The sequence below is a fragment of the Pempheris klunzingeri genome, chromosome 3 (assembly GCF_042242105.1).
Source record: "Pempheris klunzingeri isolate RE-2024b chromosome 3, fPemKlu1.hap1, whole genome shotgun sequence".
Classification (NCBI taxonomy): domain Eukaryota; kingdom Metazoa; phylum Chordata; class Actinopteri; order Acropomatiformes; family Pempheridae; genus Pempheris; species Pempheris klunzingeri.
In genome coordinates, this window is record NC_092014.1 from 27,987,348 (window position 1) to 28,009,183 (window position 21,836).

Sequence of the window (21,836 nt, forward strand, 5' to 3'; positions counted from 1 at the left end):
AGAGGCCGGAAGGGGGAGCTCTCGGCCGTGAAGCCTCATGAAGCTGCCAGAGAGGAAGCGACTTCATTTCTATCTCTCTTGTTCAGGTACACAATGAGCTGTTGTGCTCTTGAACTTTGAAACATGTCTGTCAAGTTTAATTTCTTGTGTTTCATAAATATCTTGACTGAACTGTGATTGTTTTGGATTTTAGGTTGTTAATTGTCAGCTAGCTGGTTAAACTCTGACTGAGGCCTGAGACATTTTTATAGTGCAGCTCAATCAGTCACACAGTGAATGAGGCTTTTCATGTGTGTGCTGGGTTCCTGGTGCACATGCGTCTTAATTTCTAAGCTGTCTTTGATAACAAGGATGGGAGACAAATGGAGTCTGATGTTTCCTACAGTGTTTTTTATTTAATAGTTTGCATTTATGTTCACTGATTAACAGACCATTCTAGTGGATGCTTGTCTGTCACATTTTATTTCACTTGTTTGGGGAAAAAGTGAGAACCTGTTAAAGGAAAATAGAGCAGAAAGTAGACCTTGAAATGGGAAGAGTATGTATATCACTGTTTTGATTTATTTTTTTTTTTATATTGAAGTGACTTTTGTAACAATGTCAATAATTTAGCAAAATAGTAAACATTCTGTACGAAGCTGCCAGAGAAGAAGCATCGTGTCCAAGCATCTTCATTTAAACCTCTCTTTTTCAGGGTGTAACATTTTGAGGCACTGCTGGGATTGTTTATGACGAGGACCAGCTGTCCCAGATTGACGTCCCCAATCATCATTCGACCCTTCACATCTACAGCCAGGGTGTGGTGGTTCAACAGCTGTGTCGAGCAAGTGATCTGAGGTCGGCCACCAGTGCCGGGAGAGCTGCGCTGTCTGTTTTGCAAAGAGAAGGCTGTGTACAGCACATCACCCACGGGTCAGAGACCGAAATGGATTCTTCAGGGCTAGAAGACTTGAAACTGGAAGTTGGTGGTGCCCTCTACACATTGACAAGGGATGCTCTGGCTGAAGTTTGTGATTTTCTAACTATTGCTGGTTCAAAATTTGTAAAGGTGTTCGGTAAAAGTCACTCCTCTCTGATTTTACATGTCACAAGGCCCTTGGAGAGAGAAGAGTTAAAGGAACTTAAGGATCAGGGTATGGCAGATACGGAATCTAAAAGATAAAATTATCGAGTTGCAACATCCATCCATCCATTGTCTGTACCGCTTATCCGTCAGGGTCATGGAGGAGCTGGAGCCAGTCCCAGCTGACTTCGGGCTGGGTTTGCAACATGCTACTGAAAACAGTGCACTACAACAGGTAGCCTCAGATGCGAAACAGACAGATTTGGTGCAAGAGCAGGCAGCTGCTCATGGACAGAACTTAATGTCCCCATGCTAGTAATGAAAATCAGAGGTCTCTCACAGCCCATCCTAGGCTTTACTGTCATGAGCAAATAGTAAGAACCAGCACTACAGAACGACGGGATGTTACAAGAAGAAAACAGTTGCTTGAGACACTAAAAGCAGGACATTCAGTGGAGCCCACCAATTGATCTGAGCCATCTGAAGGAATCTGAAAGAGAAGTAGTACAGGACATGCTACGTGAAGAATGCTCCTCCTTTTCCAAATCAGATAATGACATCGGATGCATTGAGAAAGTGAAGTTGAAGGACATGGACCCTGTAGCGCACACTTACTTGTCTGTACCAAAGCTGCTATATAAAGAAATGAAACCACAACGTTACTGCACAAGAATGAATGAAGAAATCCAACTCACCTTATGCATTACTGGTTGTCTGTGTAAGGGAAAAGGATTTTAGTCTACGTCTTTGCATAGATTATTGAGAAGTAAACAAAAAGACCCTGATTCCAAGAGTGCAGGACATCCTTAACAATCTTGGTGGAAACTCGTGGTTTTCATTGTTGGATCAAGGGGAAAGGCCTTATGGACAAAAACAGCAGGCATTTGAATGTATTTGCGATTGGATAAGGATCCACCTGCTGCCTTTCAGCGTTGTATGGAAGAGTGTTTGAACAATGTCTGTGTCCCCTACCTAGATGACACACTAGTGTACAGTCAGTCATTTGAGGATCGTGTAAATGACGTCAGAAAAGTGCTTCAGTAGTTGAGGAAGTATGGGATCAAATTAAAGCTCAGCAAGTGTGAATAATTTAAACGTGAGGTCTGCAATTATTTCAGCTGACAGTAGCAAAATTGATCCAGCTGACGTCACTGTGATGTTGGAGAGTTACCATCTGTCATGGGCTTGTTAAGTCATTACAGACAATATATTCAGGACTTTTCCCGTATTGCAGAACCACTTTACAGCTTGCTGAAAGGGACGAAGTAAGATAAGCACAAAACGAGTCACAGACTGAAGAATACCAATGCATATTGGAGCGGCCAATAGGCTGTCTGGTTGAGCCACCAACCTCCTCCATCCTGTGATGGAGAAATACTGAAATGACAATTAGTTGTTGATGACCTTTGAAAGCACAAGTGTAACAACACTGAGACATGCCAAATGTATATATCTGCGAGTTGAGTTTGAGGGCATTTGATCAGAAAACAGGAAACCACCTTGATTTTAGCATTGGGGAGGATGACCAGAAATTAGGGAGTTACCTTGGCTATTGTCGCTCTTTGTGTCTGTGATTTATAATGCTGTGTTTTACTTAGGTCCTTACCTTATATGGAAGAAAACCAGTTGTGCTTATGATACTCCCAATTGCCTATAATGTTCTGTCTGATATCTCTTTGTACCAGTCAACTCCTTCACTCTCCTGTGGTGTGGATGACTTGACTCTCTTGCACAAGATAATAAAGAGTTCAGTTTGCTTGACATTGTACCGAGCTTGGTTTTATTTCAAATAGCGATTTTCCACTTCAATCCTCCATACAGATGCCTCAAACCTGGGCCTTGGTGCAGCTCTGTACCAACAGGGTGGTAAACTTTGTGTAATAGCCTACTGCTGCTGAACAGAACTACCATCTCCACTCAGTGAAATTGGAATTTGGAACCTGTGTTATGCGTCTACTTTCACGGTGTGGCTTGCTTATGACCTGTCAAGTGCTGAGCTCAATTCAACCGGATGCAGATGGGTAACAGAGCTTGCAGACTTCCACTTAACCATTTGAAATTGTCCAGGTAAAGGACATATGGATGCTGACAGCCTGTCAAGAACGCCTGTAAATATTTAAGTGATGATGGAACAGCGTACTGAGGATTTAGCTTCAGATCGTGTGGCAGTCCAGTACTCACCTCTCTCCAATGTACAGCAGTGAGGGAAGAGACACACAAACCTTTCTCAGCTGCTGAGATTCACAAGCACAGCAAGAAGACAAGAACACTGGTTCGGTAATGCAGTGCAAGCTGAGGGAGCACAAGCCATTAGGACATGAACTTCATGCCTTCAGTATGCAAAGCAAGTGTCTACTGCTTGAATGGGAAAGACTTCATCTCGCTGAAAGTTTATTTCCCTTTTAAATGGTGCCACATTTGTAAGGAACATGCATTTGTGGGATGAGCAGCAGAGCGGAGTATGTGGGTAAAGAGGGACACTTGACAGAAGAGAAGAAATGGCAGATACAACAGGAAGATCAACACCTTTTACAACAGCGGAGGAATATAACGCTGGAAAAGGTTTATTCGTGGTTTTAATGAACCAAAGTGTGTGTGTGTGTGTGTGTGTGGTCTTTTAATTGCTTCTTGTTTTTTGGCTTTGGACATCGACAGCGCTGACAGTGTCCCTGAAGGAGAGACAACTGAGTATTTTAACACCACATCTTCGTGTGTCATCAACGTCACGTTATTTCTTTATTTTCAAGCATCTGATTGATTTATTTCAGCTTTGGACAGCGAGGACAGCACCGACGGCGGCCCTAAAGGCGACACCATCCCCGGAGTCCCCACGGCCGAGGAAGCAACGGGAGCTGTCCGTGGTGCTAGAAAAGAGCCCCTGGCTTTGGTCCTGGAGCGGCACAACAGGGATCTGGATCTGGAGCATCGACAATTAAAGCTGAAATTGAGAAAATAGAATTAGTGAAAGAAAAACTGAACTCAGAGACTCGCTGTAGTGAAAGAATAAAGTCAAACAATGAGGAGTTCAGCCTGAACTGATGTAAGAGCTCCACAGAGATTAAACTAACAACATGTCAGTGAATACACTGAACTCTGTGAGGACCTTTAAAGTTAGCTGGTACAAAGAAACACACTTCAAGTCGTTAGACACAAATAATCAATAGACCTTGTTGACACTCCCACTGGAGCTAAACTCCCGTCGTAGTTTACTCCTGCTGTTCATTCAGACTCTTTTAGTGACACTTGTTATTCTCCCTGCGCTCCGTCACGTTCACTCCGTCTTATTTGCACCGTTTTTACTTCCTTTCTTTACAATTTACGTTTGCTGCCTGTATGCTCTCCTTTCAAAATAAAACTCCAAACTTCCGTGTTCACAGGAAACAATATAAGAACAATATAAATGCATAAAGAAATAGTTTTTTGTTCATTTACACATTCTGTAAATATTGAAAACATTCTGTTAAAATACATTTTGTTTTTACTTTTGAAGACAGATAATGTACTACAACAAATCTTTTATTTTTACCGTGTCATGGGAAAATGATAGCAGTCAAGTTTCTCACCATCCAGCTGAGTGGAGGAGAGCTAACAACCTCGTCCTTGTACAACTATTTCAATGTTTACTATGCAGCTGTGCACATTGTGTAAGTGCAAGGTAACAGGTAGTGGTGAAAGCTTGTTATCGTGGGAGCAATCATGTTTTTCTTCCTAGTTTCTTCCTCTGCGCTTGGATAGTCTACCAGGTTTGATTGGTTTTGTTTACACATATTATGACTGTACTGTATGTGCACTTGTGTTAATAGCCAAAAGTGATAGGAAGTACACATTTTACACTATTACATGGAAAAATATAAAGATAATGAACCGTCAACCTCACTGCTAAAATATTTTCATATTTAATATCTTAAGATCCTCTCCAGACATGTTTTAAACTTTTCCCTCAATGACAAATCCAGAATATTTGAATATTAAAATATGTCTCATTTGAAGTTTCATTATTGGACAGAAGAAGAAGAGTCAAACCTCTGAATGTATTTAACACTGAGAACCCTAATGTCTATCCTGGAGGCTTTTTGCTCCCAGATGGACTAAAGATGATCCAGCAGTCTGCTTCAGTCACATCTGTTATCAAGCTTATGGTTCAGTGACATTTGTAATGATTGAAGAGAAGAATAATGTGCATTGTTTTCAGGGAAGGCCTTTAGCCCACAGTATTACTGATGGGGGGGGGTCTGTAAAGGAGGTGAATAATGGAGGAAGAGAAGGTTGAGGAGCTCTGCTTTCAGCACTGATGTCTTTTAGAAGTAAAGTGTTACTGATGGGGTGGTGACTTGTGGTGGACTGTGAGCAGTAAACGGGTCCCAGAGTGAGTGAAGAGGAGCAGCAGAGGAAGAAGCTCTTGAGCAGAGAGTGAGGAGGCTCTTAAAAGAGCCGTTGTGGTTTGTGGAGCAGCAGCAGCAGCAGCAGCAGCAGCAGCAGCAGCAGAGAGTCTAAGCTCTCTCTCCGCGGATGCGGCGGGCCAGCTGGATGTCCTTGGGCATGATGGTGACCCTCTTGGCGTGGATGGCGCACAGGTTGGTGTCCTCGAAGAGTCCGACCAGGTAAGCCTCGCTGGCCTCCTGCAGAGCCATGACGGCGGAGCTCTGGAAGCGCAGGTCGGTCTTGAAGTCCTGAGCGATCTCACGGACCAGGCGCTGGAAGGGCAGCTTGCGGATGAGCAGCTCGGTGGATTTCTGGTAGCGACGGATCTCTCTCAGAGCCACGGTACCGGGCCTGTAACGGTGGGGCTTCTTGACGCCGCCGGTGGCCGGGGCGCTCTTGCGGGCGGCCTTGGTGGCCAGCTGTTTCCTGGGGGCTTTGCCTCCGGTGGACTTGCGAGCGGTCTGCTTGGTTCTTGCCATTATTTGTGTGCTTCGTCTCAGTCAGAGGAGCAGAAGGAGGAGAAGAAGAAGAGTGCGGCCCAGAGAGGAGACTCGCTGCTCTTAAGCTGTGAAACGGTGACGCTGCTCCAGAGCTCCGGCTCCTGATTGGTGAGGGGCTCCTCCTGGAGCTCAGCACCGCCCTGAGGAGGGAGACACCGCCCGGGTGCCCGCTGCTCATTGGACAGAAAGTCTTTGAAAGAGTCCGCCAAAAGTGTCCCGGGAGGCCGCCCTCCTTGGGGCGGGCATATAACGAAGGGCTGTGTGTGCCGGGGCCACAGTTTCTGTGAGTCCCGACTCTAGAAAGCAGTGAATCATGAGTGGACGCGGTAAAACCGGCGGAAAAGCCCGAGCAAAGGCAAAGACCCGCTCCTCCCGTGCCGGGCTCCAGTTCCCAGTCGGCCGCGTTCACAGGCTGCTGCGCAAAGGCAACTATGCGGAGCGTGTGGGTGCCGGAGCCCCCGTCTACCTGGCGGCTGTGCTGGAGTACCTGACCGCTGAGATCCTGGAGCTGGCTGGAAACGCCGCCCGCGACAACAAGAAGACCCGGATCATCCCCCGTCACCTGCAGCTGGCCGTCCGCAACGACGAGGAGCTCAACAAGCTGCTGGGCGGAGTGACCATCGCTCAGGGCGGCGTGCTGCCCAACATCCAGGCGGTCCTGCTGCCCAAGAAGACCGAGAAGCCCGCCAAGAAGTAAGCAGGCGGACCCGGACCCACACCCAGACCCGGATCTGGACCCACACAACGGCTCTTTTAAGAGCCACACACACCTCTCACCAAAGAGCCTCTCCTGCAGCAGCCTCCACATTATTACTTTACAACCACCTGCACTCAATCAATCAATCAATGAATCAATGTTGAACAGGAGCCCAAATCCTAATGTCTTCCTACTTACTAGTAGACTATAACAAAGTACGAGACTATAAGAAGACAAACTAAGCAAGTTGTAAAACTGAACTAAAGGGTGTAAATGAATGTAAGTAAGCATGTGTAATGAACTATAACAAGACAACAGCTGAGGGAAGAGCAGCAGTGGTGGTAAAGTGCACCGTGCATGTAAAGAGAAAGATGGCAGGATGACAGTATTGAGCTGCTCTGCTGCTCCACTATCCTCTGTTGTGTTGTGCTGTTGCACTTGATGACTTGATCCCATCCTGTATTCTACTGGCCCATGTTGTACAATGAGAAGATGTTCCACTGGTGTAGTGTTTAGTGTTTCTTCTTAAGCCTTTGATGCACAACATGGGTCCAAAGTGACCAAACTGAGTTTTTATGTGCTATATCTTTGCAATAAATGAATTTCATCATTCAGTATTCCAGGTATTCCTCAATTAACTTGTTTTTGATCATAATACATCCTTCTTTTATTTTTTCCTTTCTTACTTTTTGAATAAAAACACTTTTTGTATCACTACCCTTCTAATGCACAACATGGGTCCACAATGACCCATACCCATTTACTATGGTATTTCATGTATGGCTCAGTGTTTCTATGCTATATCTTTGAAATAAATGTATTCTGTCATTTAGTATTCCAAGCATTCAGTAAATATTCTTTTTTTGTTCAGCACAAATCATCATATTTATTTTTCCTTTCTTACTTCATGAACTAGTATAGCTTTTGTATGTCTACATCAAGTTTACACACATGAATTTACTATGGTATTTGGTGGGAACCTTTGAAATTTGTATATGTTTGCAATTAGGAACATATTTACTGCGGACAACTATTCGCCAGCCACATGTCACTGCTCAGCACAGCTCCCTTTGCACATCTGATACATGCAAGTCTTGTTTTACAATTATTCTAATCTTACCTAAGAAAATGTTTGATTGTGATTGATTGATTGATTGATTGAACTTCTGAAAGATAACTGTGTATAATAATTGATTAGGTTTAAGTTACCTTGAGAATAAGTACATTACCTGTCAGAAAGAGAAATATCTCCAATACTATTAGCTAGCTAGCAAGCTGACATGTTCTCTCAAAGTGATAATGCACCCTGGCTGCCCCCCCCCCACTATCAGGCCTGGCTCTTTGGTGATGTGGTTAGCGCAAATGAGTCATACACGAGAGGCTGGGATTTTAAACCTGCCCAGGGCTGCCACACCAGAAATGTATATTGATGTGCATTTGAAAATATTTTGTGCTTTTGATTTAGTGTATTCAGAGCATGGCTGTCCGCAGATTTACTGCTGAAATGGTTGTTGGTCCTGATTCTGAGTCTGAAATCTCTGGTGATGATGACCCAGTCTATGTGCCTCAGGGTGAAGATGGAGCTGTGGGTGTGTCTCCCCTGAATGAAGAACACTCCTGTGATGACAGAGAAGACTCATCTGATGAGTCCTCTGAAGAAGAAACTCAGACCCAGTCAAACAGAATGAGTAAAAATGGGTCTTACTGGAATGAGAATCCTCCCACTCATGGCAGAACAAGAAGCCATAACGTTCTGAGGAGCTGCCCAGGACCTGCACCTGGATCAGCTGGTGTTTCACCAAAAGATGCCTGGGATACGTTCATCAGTGACAACATCATTGAGGAGGTTCTAAAACGCACCAACTTAGAGGGACGAAAAGCAGCCGCAGCAAAAGGGAAAGAGTGGAGAAGCATCTACAAAGAAGAATTCATGGCATTTATTGATTTGACCCTCCTTGCAGGGGGGGGGACAAGAGCTGGGATGTTGCCTTGCGGGAGCTGTTTCTGGATCCGCTGCCAAATCCAATTTACAAGGCCACCATGGGTCTCAGGAGATACGAGGATATCCGCCGCTTCATACGGTTTGACGACAAGAGGACCGGGGCTTTGAGACTAGAAACAGACCACATGGCGGCATTCAGGTACGTGTGGGACTGTTTCCTGGACAACTGCAGAAGACGGTTCATTCCCAGTGACTGTGTCACCATAGATGAGCAGCTTGTGCCATTCCAGGGCAGGTGCAGGTTTCTGTTTAATGTTTGTGTTTAACTTTTTTGGTCACATTCACTACAATAGTTACACTACAGATACAGTTCAGTTGAGTTCAATAGCCATCAGTGGTATGTGTATGTGTGACAAAATGACAAATAAACAGTTTAAAATGTTAAATGTATGATTGCTTGGCCCACACCACTGCTGAAGTGATTATTTGAAGCAAATTATTGTTATAGTATGAAGTCATTTAATTCAAAATCATACTTAGATAAACGGGTCCTTTTTGACCCATGTGTGTAAACTTAGTGTAAAAATACAAAACCTATTTTTGTTCATAAAATTAAGAAAGGAAAATGGAAATAATGACCTGTATTACTCAAAAACAAGAAATTAAAAGAATCCTTGGAATATTCAATGATAAAATAAATTGATTTGAAAAGTTACAGCAAAGAGACACTCACCCAGCATGAAATCACATAGACAATGAATGTGGGTCATTTTGGACCCATGTTGTGTATTAGAAGGGGTGTGCATATGTTGTGCATCAAAGGGTTAATAGAGGCCAAAAGCAGCAGTCCACTGAGTGTGGTGCTGTTAATCACAGCAGTGACTTGAGCTCCTGTTTTTCTTCTCTTGTTGTTTGATGAGTTTCTCCTTGTGCTGCTGTGACAAGTGTATTAGTGAGCTGAGGCTGAATAGAAGGTGATTTTACCTTGTGGTTGTGCCAGCGAGGAGTGTGTGAGAAGAAAGAGCAAAGAAATAAAGGCAAGAAGATGATGAGAAAGTCCTGAAATGTTCCAGTGTGACAAAGAGTGAAACGATGAGTGAGTGAGTGTGAAATGAAGCATAAATGAGAAGTAGATTGAAGATCCAGCTGTGAGCAGAAAGAAGCTGTAAAAGCCTGTATTTGTCTGAATGTATCAGCCCCCCCCCCTCACTGTAACAGTGATGATGATGATGATGATGGTGGTGATGTGTGACATTAGTGAGAGGAAGCAGCAGCAGCAGGAAGAGGCTCTCTGAGGATGGTGGTGGCTCTTAAAAGAGCCTTTTGAGGGTGTTTAGTTGAGCAGAGTGATGACAGCTCACTTCTTCTTGGCTGCTGCTGCCTTCTTGACTTTGGGCTTGGCCACCTTCTTAGCGGGAGACTTCTTGGCTGCAGGGGCCTTTTTCAGCACCTTCTTGGGGCTCTTGGCGGCTTTCTTGGGGCTCTTGGCGACTTTCTTGGTGGCCTTGGCGACTTTCTTGGGGCTCTTGGCGACTTTCTTGGCCGCCGCCGCCGCGGGCTTCTTGACCTTCTTGGGGGACTTCTTGGCGGCTGCTGCCGGCTTCTTGGCCGCTGCGGGTTTCTTGGCTGCGGGCTTCTTGGCTTTGGGAGCGGCTTTCTTGGCCGGCTTCTTGGGCTTGGGTTCGGCCTTCTTGTTCATCTTGAAGGATCCGGAGGCCCCGGTCCCCTTGGTCTGGAGCAGGGCGCCCTTGGCCACCAGGCTCTTGATGGCGGTTTTGACGCGGGCCTTGTTCTTGTCCACATCGTAGCCTCCGGCGGCCAGAGCCTTCTTGACGGCGGCCGCGGACACGCCGCTCCGCTCCTTGGAGGCGGACACCGCTTTCAGGATGAGCTCGCTGACGCTGGGGCCGGCGGGCTTCTTGGGCTTGGAGACCTTCTTCTTGGCCGCTTTAGCCGGGGCGGCGGCCGGAGCCGGAGCTGGAGCCACTTCTGCCATTGTTCAATCGACGCTCGCTTCGCACACGGACCGGTCGGAGTGTGTGACTGGAGTGTTGGAGAGTCCGGAGCAGGAGGCGGAACTTAAACACACCATGAGAACCGTGGAGAGTCAGCCCAGCCCGCGGCTCCTCTGAGCAGTCTGAACGCCGCCACTTGTGTTTTCTCTTCCCCGATCAAAGGCTCCAACTAACTGTGGGACAAGTGCTGGAGGCTGACAGAGAAGGAGCCCACAGCGGACCACTGTCTCTCCGTGTTGAGCTCACGCACAGCTCCGGAGCTCTCTGCATTTACTGCGGGGAGCCTCCAAACCTCACCTGCTCCCCGTCGTGGCCGGCACCGCTCCGCAGCTTTTCCCTCTCCTTTCTCTGCTAAAACACTGTCAAATGCACCGGAGCTCCTCCAAAGGTGGTCTAGCAGCTGGCCCACATGTTTGTTCAGGGACTCCGAGTAGAAACAAGCGCCTGCTGATGGTCACTGTGTGATAAACTACACTTATTCTGGGAGCAGCAAACACAGTGAGGATGAACGAGGCTCATGGTGACCTTGAGCCAGACTTCCTGTCAGAGCTGCTCACCGTGGCTGTCCACATTTCTGCTGCTCAGGACACTTTGACATGAGGAAAGTGCTCCGCTCATCTGTGCGCTCGCTGCCACTTGTTTGTGTCACACTTTGTAATTACAGTCAGTGTTGATGAGCAAACACACTGAGCAGTAGATGACAGCAGCTGTCTGTGGCAGCCTAGTAGATGCTTTGTGTTCTGCAGTGCTCACAGTGAGGATCTGGACTTGAGAGATCTCAGAGTAACGCAGCACTTCAGATCCTACAGAGCTCAGATCAACTATCTGGCTTTGTTCTGACAGCTTTGTGGAAGCAGTGGGATCAAAAAGGACCTCCAGCTCCTGATGGAGCTGATCATGGAAACCACTCTCAAATGGACCTGAAAGGATTCAGTGTTTAGTATTTTGGGGGCAGCAGCTGATGATGAGCTGGAATGGTTCTTCTTGTTTAGGGGGCATCTTCTCCTCTAATAACAAATACCAATCAATCAGATGATACCAAATCAATAACAAACTGGACTGGTCACACAACACAGATGTCCTGTCCAAGAAGGGCCAAAGCAGTTGATGCTCACTGAGAGTCCAAGTCCTTTTCAGATGGTCCACGTCTCTTGTGATCTCCAGCAGTCCTTCAGCAGCTGTTGTTGTCTCTCATCACCATGACAGTTAACAAGTGAACATCTTTGTAGTTTTGACATCCAGCAGAGGAATTTCATCCTCCAGCTTTGTATGGAGGGACGACAGAGGAAGACGTCTGCACTGCTGCTTCCTGGTCTTCTCCCTGCTCTCTGACTGGTTGACTAGTTGTATTCCTCTTTATCTTCTCTCCGTCTCCTCTCTCCCAGCAGGAGGCTTTCTGTGTCCCCAGCCTTCATCCCATCACAGAGGCTGTTGCACTTTCTTGTTTGCTGTGTTTGGAGCCTTTGTGTGCGTTAAAGCTGGTGAGCTGCAGCTATGTGTGTCTGTCCTCAGTCAGAAGGTACGGGCGTCCCGTGATGGTGAATAACGGTTGTCTGCACTGGTCAGAGTATCGTCCAGTGCTTCATTTCCTTTTTATGGACATGTGAAATAATGAAGAGCTGCTGAAACAATCAAAGACAGGTTGGATATACAACCTCTCCAAATGAACCCAGTATAAATGAATGTCCCATTGTTGGCTCATACTGCCCTCTGCTGGCTAAACATGGACACAGGATGCATATATGGAAAATAGAAACAGGGAAAGGTTCTACAGTCTATGGAGCTTTTTGTTTGGTTTGTTGGAGCAGGAGTGAGTTTGTGGTGGTGGAAAGAACCAGTGAGGAAGGAAGCTCCAGGCTAAGAGGGCTCATCATTTATGATGTGAAAAAAGGTTTTAGGAGGAGACTGTCCACTCAGTGTGATTTCTTAACACTTGGAGACGGAGGAGCTTCCACACCTGCTTCTGTTTGTGGAGCCCAGAAACAGCAGTAGATCTATCATATAGTTTAGCCCTCCTGTTCATACCAGCTACCTCTGACAAGTCTTCACTTTTACTAGTAATGTTAATAATGTTGCACATAATGTAAATATATTTATATTAGTAATAGTTTATCATGTTTTACTCTCACTCTAAAGGCATTCAGTGTGAAGTACAATTTTCATTGTACAGGAAAACTTATTTCTATACTGAACATATGGCAATAAACGCTTTGAATCTTTACGAGGATAGAAAGGAGATGAAGCAGAATGACTGAATGAGAGAGGAAGGTAGTTTGTGGTCTTCACTTGAAGTGGGTGGCTCTGAAAAGAGCCGTTGGGTTGGAGGAGCAGCTGAGCTGCTTACTTGGAGCTGGTGTACTTGGTGACAGCCTTGGTGCCCTCGGACACGGCGTGCTTGGCCAGCTCACCGGGCAGCAGCAGGCGGACGGCGGTCTGGATCTCCCTGGAGGTGATGGTGGAGCGCTTGTTGTAGTGAGCCAGACGGGAGGCCTCACCGGCGATGCGCTCAAAGATGTCGCTGACGAACGAGTTCATGATCAGCATGGCCTTGGACGAGATGCCGGTGTCAGGGTGGACCTGCTTGAGCACCTTGTACACGTAGATGGCGTAGCTCTCCTTCCTGGTCTTCCTCTTCTTCTTGCCGGTCTTGGTGGCCTTAGACACGGCCTTCTTGGAGCCCTTCTTGGGAGCTTTCACGGCGTCTGGCATGTTGACTACAGAGCAGTTTTGCTGACAACTATGAAGTTTACAGCGTCGAGCCGCCTCCTTTGTTTGCGCTCCATGCAAATGAGGTGAGCTGTCGCTCGCACAGGATTGGTCAGAGTGCTGTGCTCAGAGTGAGCACGCGCCATCATCAAGCAGCTGGTCCTGTGAACACAGAGACAGACTGGGAGAAGATCAGAGAGACACAAGATGACATCACTACAATCAATATGTGTTACAGGCTCCGTGTTTCATCTGTTCTCTCAGTCATTTCACTCAACCTGAAAACACACAGGAGGCTGAAAAACGGGTCAGAGTTTCTGTTTTTGTCGTCACCAAAACCACCTGGAAAATAACAGTTTTCATGATCAAGGAAAACGAAAAAGCAAACAAACAGATGTAGTTTGTGTTTTTCAGATGTTTCCAGGTTGGCTGATTTCTGATTTCCCCCCACATAAAAACAGCAATGCACAAATAGTTATTGTTGTAATGTGAAGACATGGCTTTATTCTACTACTGTGAACTAATAAAAAGTACAGGAAGAGCTGGAAAGAGGAGATAAATAAAGCCTTCAGAACCAGCCTCCATCCAACATGGGAGACACTCTTGCCATCTTTCCCTCACACATGTATAAAAAAAGTATTTTATCTACCCGTATTCTCCGTCATGCTCTCCACTTGTGCATTCATTAGACAACACAGTCAGAAGAGTGTCTTGGAGTTTGTGTTTGCACTTTTATCAGCGATGATCAGAATCTTCCAGATGAACTCTGGTCAAATGTCCCCTCTGTAATATAATAACTACATTCTGCTTCATTGTACATACTGCTAGATGTGGTGCACTGTGATCAAATATGTGTAAGCTTTGTGTTTAGATCTTCCTTTTATTATACAGAAGAAGCATATACTGATAAAGTATATAGTTTACTCTGTATACAGGCTGTACTGATGTCAAATACACTGTTTTCACTTTGAAAGTCTGTCACTTCACTGAGCCCACAGTGGATCAGCCAACAGAAGCATGTGGACAAATGTGCTTCAAATCCTGTCAGTTTTCAAAGATTTATGTTAAATTCAGGAGGAGGACTTTAATGTCATGACTGAATAAAAGGCAAAAGTTTGACATTAATAGATGAGACATATATATATATATATATTCAAATAGGACCTTTCCACATATTGGTTCATGTTTCTGAGAAAGGACTCTTGTGTGTTTGCTTCTCTACTTTAATTGAGTCTGGTGCATTGAAACTAAAAGAGCAAAGCTGCTTTATTTCCTTCTTTAGAGTTCTATTTAATGTTGATGTCACTCTGCCTCACTGTTTCAGGCTGCTTGACTCCGTCTGGACCTTCAATAGTGTCACTAAACCAGAGCAGAGCTCCATCACATGTTGGAGCACATGAACACTTAGCTGTTGGTGGTCTGGACAACAGAGCTGAACACACCTGCAGATATTACAGCCCCAGTTCAAGTAGTGTTGTGGCTCCATGTGTGTTTAATGGTGACAGGAACAGTGACAGAGAGCCATTAACCTCCACTGTTCTTTTCTTGTTCCAACATTTGTTCTGTGCATCACTTCAGTTTCACTGAGTGCTTCTAATGTGCAGAGTTTTGTCGCGTGTTCGTTTTTTTCGATGAAGGACAGGCAACTTCTCTCATTTAAGGTGTTTTATTTTCTGTGTGAATAAGTATTGAGCTTGATCAAGGACTCAGTCTGAGCTCTGAAAACCACAGTCAGCAGGCTGTTAGTCTGCAGCCAACAGGTCAAAGAGTGAGCCCCGAAGCACATGTGCAGTAACAGTATATACATTCCAGCAAGAATACAATTATTTTTGATTGGTTGTCTAGTTGGGGAGTAGCCGTGGATTTATGCTTGGCCCTCCCTTCGTTGGTGCGTCCTCCCTCTTGGCATCACGACCTTCATCCAGCAGCCGTACCTGTAAACAAAGTATCCTCCCTGGTGACCTTTCCCTATCATGTGTGTGCATCTTACAATGGAGTCTTTCTGAGAGCATCCTCCCCTGCAGTTATCTCATCCTGCTGTTACAATAACGGCCTCCCACCAGCCTCGTCCTTAGAGCTCCCAGTCCTGGGTGTGAAGTAGTTTATGAGGTGTGTATTGTAGTGCATGTAAGCGTGCTTGTACTTTCTTGCCATAAACGTCCCACCTGATCGTCATGTGTCTGGCCCTTCAGAACCTGGGGCCCGTGCTTGTTCCCCTCTTTAGTAACTATGGGGTATGGCTCTTCCCTGTGGCGGTGCATTGCATTAATAAGTCTCTCCCTGCTGATTTAAAACAGTACATACATTGTCAGTAAGAACTGAGCTTCCAGTGTTAGCAACACAAATGGTTCTAATGGTTGGTTATATAGTGTTATTAGTTCACTCACAGGTCACTTAGTTAGTTCAAATAAAGGTGATACAGTTCATTATTAATATAATGTTAGTCATATAGTTATTATTGCTAATTCAAATCCAGTATTCGGTAATTAGTTTTACATATAGTGTTGTTAGTACAAGTTTAAGACACACAGTATTGTATATGTGGCCTTTATATAGGTAGTGATTAAAAGTAGTATTAAAATTTCCCACAGTTTCCATCAGTTGTAGCAGGAGAGACACTTTAGAGGAGGTGAGTGGCCCTTAAAAGGGCCTTTGAGGTTCAGCATCAGCGGACCAGGATGAGGTTTAACCTCCGAAGCCGTAGAGGGTTCGGCCCTGCCTCTTGAGGGCGTACACCACATCCATGGCGGTCACGGTCTTCCTCTTGGCGTGCTCGGTGTAGGTGACGGCATCCCGGATGACGTTCTCCAGGAAGACCTTGAGCACACCGCGGGTCTCCTCGTAGATCAGACCGGAGATCCGCTTGACTCCGCCGCGGCGAGCCAGACGGCGGATAGCGGGCTTGGTGATCCCCTGGATGTTATCACGGAGGACTTTACGGTGCCGCTTGGCGCCTCCTTTACCGAGTCCTTTTCCTCCTTTGCCTCTTCCGCTCATTTCTGCGTCTCTTCTCTCTGCGGTGACTACAAACAGTCTGCTGTCGGACGGCTCACCGGCGGTGCTTGTATCGTAACTGCGGACGTGATAGAGGACACCTCCGCTGGGCGGAGCCAACCTCAGCGGCCCCTCGTCCTTCTGCACTTTGAGCAGCTCCGAGTCAAAAGTCTTCCTCTGGTTTGTCTCGCTTTGAAACGGTTTCCTACATTTTGTGACAAGAAGAAAGACAGAAAACACAGAAGCAGCAGTGAATCAGCTGGAAGCTGCATCAAGTCACACACATCTGCAGCATCAGCACCTTTTCATCACTGATGTTTCTCAGATCGATGTCAGTTTGTTCATGTTAACAACGAGTCCTCTGTCCACACTAAAGTCAGACATGGAGTTCCACAAGGTTCAGTGCTTGGACTGATACTATTTACATTGCTATGCTTCCTCTGGGTAATATTATCCATTAATTTACACTGTTATGCAGATGATGCCCAATTATACTTATAAATAAAGTCAGATGAATCCAATCAGTTAACCAAACTTCAGTCTGCATTAAGGACATAAAGTCCTGGATGAGCAGCAACTTTCTGCTGCTAAACTCAGACTAAACTGAAGTTATTCTGCTCGGCCCCAAACACCTCAGAGACACCTTTTCTAACAATATAGCTACTCTGGATGACATTCCTCTGGCCTCCAGCTCCACTGTACAGAATCTGGGAGTTATTTTTGATCAGGATTGGTCCTTTAACTTCCACATTACACAGATTTCCAGGGCTGCCTGTCTCCATCTACATAATATTGCTAAAATCAGGCCCATCTTGTCTATGAGTGATGCAGAAAAATGAGTCCATGCATTTGTCACTTCCAGGTTGGACTCTTGCAGCTCTGAGTTCTTCCTCCACTGTTTCCTAATATAATATCTGATGCTGCTCATGTGGGGATTCTTCAATCCTTAATGTTGAATTCCTGAATCATCGGGTCTCTCTGTTAATTAAACTTTGTTTGGCCTAGACCTGCTCTTTATGTAAAGAGTGTTGAGACAACGCTGTTATGAATATAAATAAAGATTGATTGATTGTAGGCTCCCATTGATTGGAAGTGGTGCAGGAATGGGGAATGGCGATGGCTTCAAGGTTGCTGTAGCAGTGGCCAGCGTGATGGAGGCAGGGGGGTTAATGGCTGCATTAACTCCCTCCCTCAGCAGCACCTGTGTGTTGCAGAACCCGTCTATTTTTTCCAGCTTCCATTTGAACAGATTGGAGCAGCCACAAAGCTCACGTGAGCGGTGCGGCTCTGGTGCAGCTCATCTAGAGATTCAGAGTCCTGCCTATGTTTCCACGACACGTGCAGCAGAAAGAACCGTGAAACTGATATATTTGGACATCAAACCAGCAAGATTACAACTTTTTAATAGTTTCACAGTCCACATGTGATGATTCTGTCACATATTTGGAAAATGGAAACGTAAATATTTTTTTAAAATACGCTTCACGTTTCCCTTTCAAAGTAAAAGCCCTGTAGTCCCTTCATTTGTCTCTTTATGTGACATTTATCATGAATTGAAGTGAAATTCTTAGATTCTTTTTTGTCATTATCAAAGGCAAACTCAGGGTGGGCAGGCAGGCAGCATGCAGAGCATATGAAGGTGGAGTCTGGCTGATGGAAGCTGCTGCTGGAAGAGAAGCAAGAGGTGCAGCTCAAGTGTTGTGCCAGAGGGGGACTCCATGGATGTAACAAGCAGCACAATAGTCTTATTTATCTGCTGTGGAGTAGACTGCCAAGGATCAGCCGGAGTGTGGGCCCCTCGGTCAGCTTATACCAGTGCGGGCAGGATTTCACCTGTCTGCACTTGGCTTGAAGCTAGCCGCTAGTCATACACTGTCAGATGACTTGAAATCTTGTTCCTGTAGGAAGGAGGCAACTAGCTTGGCTACTGTTTGCTCATTCTTCACCTTCTGGCGCTGGCACGGTCATGGTTCAGGCTCCATCGTACAGTGCTTACCTAATCTGGCTCAAAGGACCAATGTGAGGACGGGACCTCAGGAAACACTGGTTGGTTGGACAACTATGATCAAATGACTCTGGCCAGAGAATCGGTTCTTTATTTCCAGAAAATGGGAGGTTAGAAGAGTGAATATGTGTGGTTCTTAATCACTCACACACACAACTCAGGAAGGTGAAGGTACGGTGCTTTGATTGTCTCTACAGAGCTTAACTGAGCTGTGTGTCACTGCTCTGAAGGTGTTCAGGATGATCCACAGGTTTGTTTGTCCGCTGCTCCAAGCTGCCGACCACCAGGTGAAGCGGTGCCACACTGTAAAATGCTGGAGATGTGGCAGCCCTGGCCACAAAGCCGAGGATTTACATCAGAGAGCCTGTGCGGCTGAAGCGGCCACATATTCTCCCGCCGGCCTGCTTCATACACCAACAAGACGAGAGCCAAGCAGCAGCCCGGTGTCCAGCAGCAGGGATCCTGTCCCTATTCCTGACAACCGGAGGTCCAGCTACACCCCCCTCAGCGAGACAGAAAATATGGAGCCGCACGATTCCACACGTCCGCTGAGCTCTGCCTTCAGCTCCCCCATGATAACAGCAGGCCAGCGGGCCAGGACTCCACTCCCCCAGCCTGAAGCAGACTCTGCTCCCTCTGAGAGCGACTCAGACTCCTTCTCCCCCACAACAGACTTCTCTCTCCCTGAGCCTCCAGACTGGTGGGGGCAAACACCTTTGACAGTTGGAAGAAAGAAAAGACAAGCACAGTTTGCATGTAATAAAAGAAGGAATATTTTCACTGCCACCTTAGATGCTCGGGGTGTCAACCTGCAGGGAATGAATTATTTAATAAATACTGACTTTGATATGTTGTGTATGTGTAAAAGGCCTAAAAAGGAGTATTTGAGTGAGAGATTAACAGACATAAGCTTTCCTCACATCATGTGTGTAATAAGAGAGGTAAGAGCTCACTACAGTGTGCAGCTATTCAAAAGCTGTTTTCTTGTATATGCATGCGTTTTGATGGCATAGTTGCACATCAGCCACTACAGTGAAGCTACTGCATCATCTCAGACACTGACTGCTGCCCAGTGGGAAGACAGTGAAAAACAAAGAGTGAAACCAAGATGGTCAACAGACAGCCAGAAACACCAAGTTGTTTTTCTGTTCAAACCTTCTTTAAAAAGAAACCCTTGCAGGTAAGAAAACTATGGGGACATCAAGTAACATCTAAGGAGTCATGCTATTGCTAAATTGCTAAAGTATTGATTTTATATTGGGAGGAAATTATGATGTCCACTGAATTGTACATCATGCATCACTAGCTATATTTCAACTACAATTCATGGGCCACAATTAGTCTATTACTGCTGCTGTTCTTGAAAATACTTCATCTGCACTTGTTAATGTTTTTTTGAATTTTTTGTGTCTCTTTATATTTTATAGAGCTCAGGAGCAGAGCGTAATAGACAGGCCTACAAGACAGTGGAGGAATTACATAAAGCTAGCCATAAAAACATTCAGTGGAAGTTAGTGCTGCAGCAGTGCAGCTTACTGTGGTGACAGTCGATGGATTGTGAGCGAGAGACTTGGGAATCTGTACAGGAGAGTGAATTCATCAATGGTGTTTTGGTTATGCATGAACAAATTATATTATTTTATACTTCACATCACATTTCAACACACTTTATTATGTAATTTTTTTCATTTGTTTGTTAAATCCATATTTCTACAGAAATGCATGCTGTAAAGAATAAAAAATAAAGTCAAGATGAGGTGGTTCAGGTCATCAGACAGTTCAATGTGGGGAAAAGTCCTGGTCCAGACGGCCTCCTGCCCACTGAGTTTGATCAGCTATAGATCTGTAACCAGGTGGTCGATCTATTCAGACATTTGATCCAAAGGTGAAGCAGAGTGTGAACGGGCTCACACAGTCACCTGATATTACTGGTTGTGGTCACAAGGCGGCGCCATTGAGTTACACATCGTTACACCCGCCAGGTGCATCTTGGTCTTTTCTGTCTCCGTGTGGACAACCTGCAGACCTGCAGAGGGCTCAGTGCTGCGACCCCGTCATGTAGAGCAGGAGGCAAAGACACACCAAATGTTCTTGTCCAGATAATTAAAGAATGTTACCTGTTCATATTTTAACAAGAAGGTTTCATTTAGACTCTACTGGACTTCATGTTGTGGAGTTTTGGGTGCCAGGTGTCAAACACTGTCTTCTCAGTCACATGGTAATGTTAGAGTGCACAAGGCCACACATGCTGTTGGACTCTGGGAGAGAAATAGTGCAGGTTTTACATCCATTTGAAGTCTGCACAACTCCACACATGGTCATTTACCTTCAGACAGTCTCCAGGAAGTTCAGTTTTGGTGAAACTTTTTGTAATGGAAGTGTCTTTTATGGTGATGTGCTGTATATTTACTGGTCATTTTTTGTGGGTTTATGGTTGTTAAATGTGCACTTATCTGGTTTTATTTTGTGTTTCTGTTAATAGTTGTAGCCCACTGCTGTATTTTGACTGTACGGATAGAAACTGAGAGGAAAAACTGTGTGAAGTTAAAGATGAAGTGAAGACATAGGAAAACAAAGATACCAACCATAAAACCAGTGTTAATATTGTCAGAACTTTCTGTCTAAACTCCTTTTGCTGGCAAACATTCTTCCTCCAACCATCAAAATGATTATTAAAGTGAAAAAACAGTGTGTTAGCTTAGTGTGGGGAACAACCAGGGAGGTCACCAAAAGGGATTTATCATTGGAAAGTCAGGGACATGGTGCTTTAGGGCTGGTGGAGCTCGGCTGTAGGTCAAAAATAGCTTTTGTTAAAAATGTGTGTGCTGCCGTCCCTCACGGTGCTCTGTGGATCAGAGATCTCTCCAAGTGGAAAAAGGAAAGGGAGAGCCAGACACAGTCCTTGTTGTAAATCATTATATGGTGATTTTACCAGTGAATATCACCATTTGCTTTTGATCACTACTTATAAAAGGCCAATTATACAATACTGAGCCTCAAATTTGTACTAACTGCACTAAATATATATGTAACAGAGTAAGTACTAACAGCATCATATATAACCAATTACAGAACACTGGATTTGAATAACGCTATTAATGTATTGATTAACATTACAACAAACGGTATAAACTATGTTTGAACTAACTAAGTGACCTGTGAGTGAACTAATAACATCATACAATCAACCAATAGAGCCTACTGCTATGATAAAACTGGATGTTCAGTTCTTTCTAACAATGCATGTGTTGTGTTGTACCAACAGGGAAAGACATATTGTTGCAATATACTGCTAACGGGAAGAGCCTGAAGGGCCAGACACATGATGTATAGGTGGGACGTATATGGCAAGAAAGTACATGCTTACACTACACACCTCATAAACTACCTTTCACACCCAATGCTGGGAGCCCCAAGGGCAAGGTTGGTGGAAGGCCGTGATTGTAACGGGAGGGTAAGATAGCAGGCGGGGAGGGATGCTCTCAGAAAGAC

General features: G+C 45.3%; 5 protein-coding genes across 5 annotated transcripts; 1 reads left to right on the top strand and 4 right to left on the bottom strand.

The window, feature by feature from the left end:
- Positions 1-5,508: 5,508 nt before the first annotated feature.
- LOC139224463 (histone H3) lies at positions 5,509-5,975 on the bottom strand. Its single transcript, XM_070856000.1, has one exon. It carries the CDS (start codon positions 5,962-5,964, stop codon positions 5,554-5,556), a length of 411 nt encoding a protein of 136 aa, XP_070712101.1. The 5' UTR covers positions 5,965-5,975; the 3' UTR covers positions 5,509-5,553.
- A 307-nt stretch (positions 5,976-6,282) lies between these two features.
- Positions 6,283-6,682, top strand: LOC139224608 (histone H2A-like). Its single transcript, XM_070856010.1, has one exon. The coding sequence runs from the start codon at positions 6,299-6,301 to the stop codon at positions 6,680-6,682; it is 384 nt and encodes a 127-aa protein (XP_070712111.1). The 5' UTR covers positions 6,283-6,298.
- A 3,299-nt stretch (positions 6,683-9,981) lies between these two features.
- LOC139224286 (histone H1-like) lies at positions 9,982-10,658 on the bottom strand. The gene has a single exon (XM_070855988.1). It carries the CDS (start codon positions 10,618-10,620, stop codon positions 9,982-9,984), a length of 639 nt encoding a protein of 212 aa, XP_070712089.1. The 5' UTR covers positions 10,621-10,658.
- Positions 10,659-12,908: 2,250 nt separating this feature from the next.
- On the bottom strand, positions 12,909-13,348 carry LOC139198614 (histone H2B 3-like). The gene has a single exon (XM_070827511.1). It carries the CDS (start codon positions 13,346-13,348, stop codon positions 12,980-12,982), a length of 369 nt encoding a protein of 122 aa, XP_070683612.1. The 3' UTR covers positions 12,909-12,979.
- Positions 13,349-15,997: 2,649 nt separating this feature from the next.
- On the bottom strand, positions 15,998-16,363 carry LOC139199412 (histone H4). Its single transcript, XM_070828479.1, has one exon. It carries the CDS (start codon positions 16,340-16,342, stop codon positions 16,031-16,033), a length of 312 nt encoding a protein of 103 aa, XP_070684580.1. The 5' UTR covers positions 16,343-16,363; the 3' UTR covers positions 15,998-16,030.
- Positions 16,364-21,836: the final 5,473 nt, after the last annotated feature.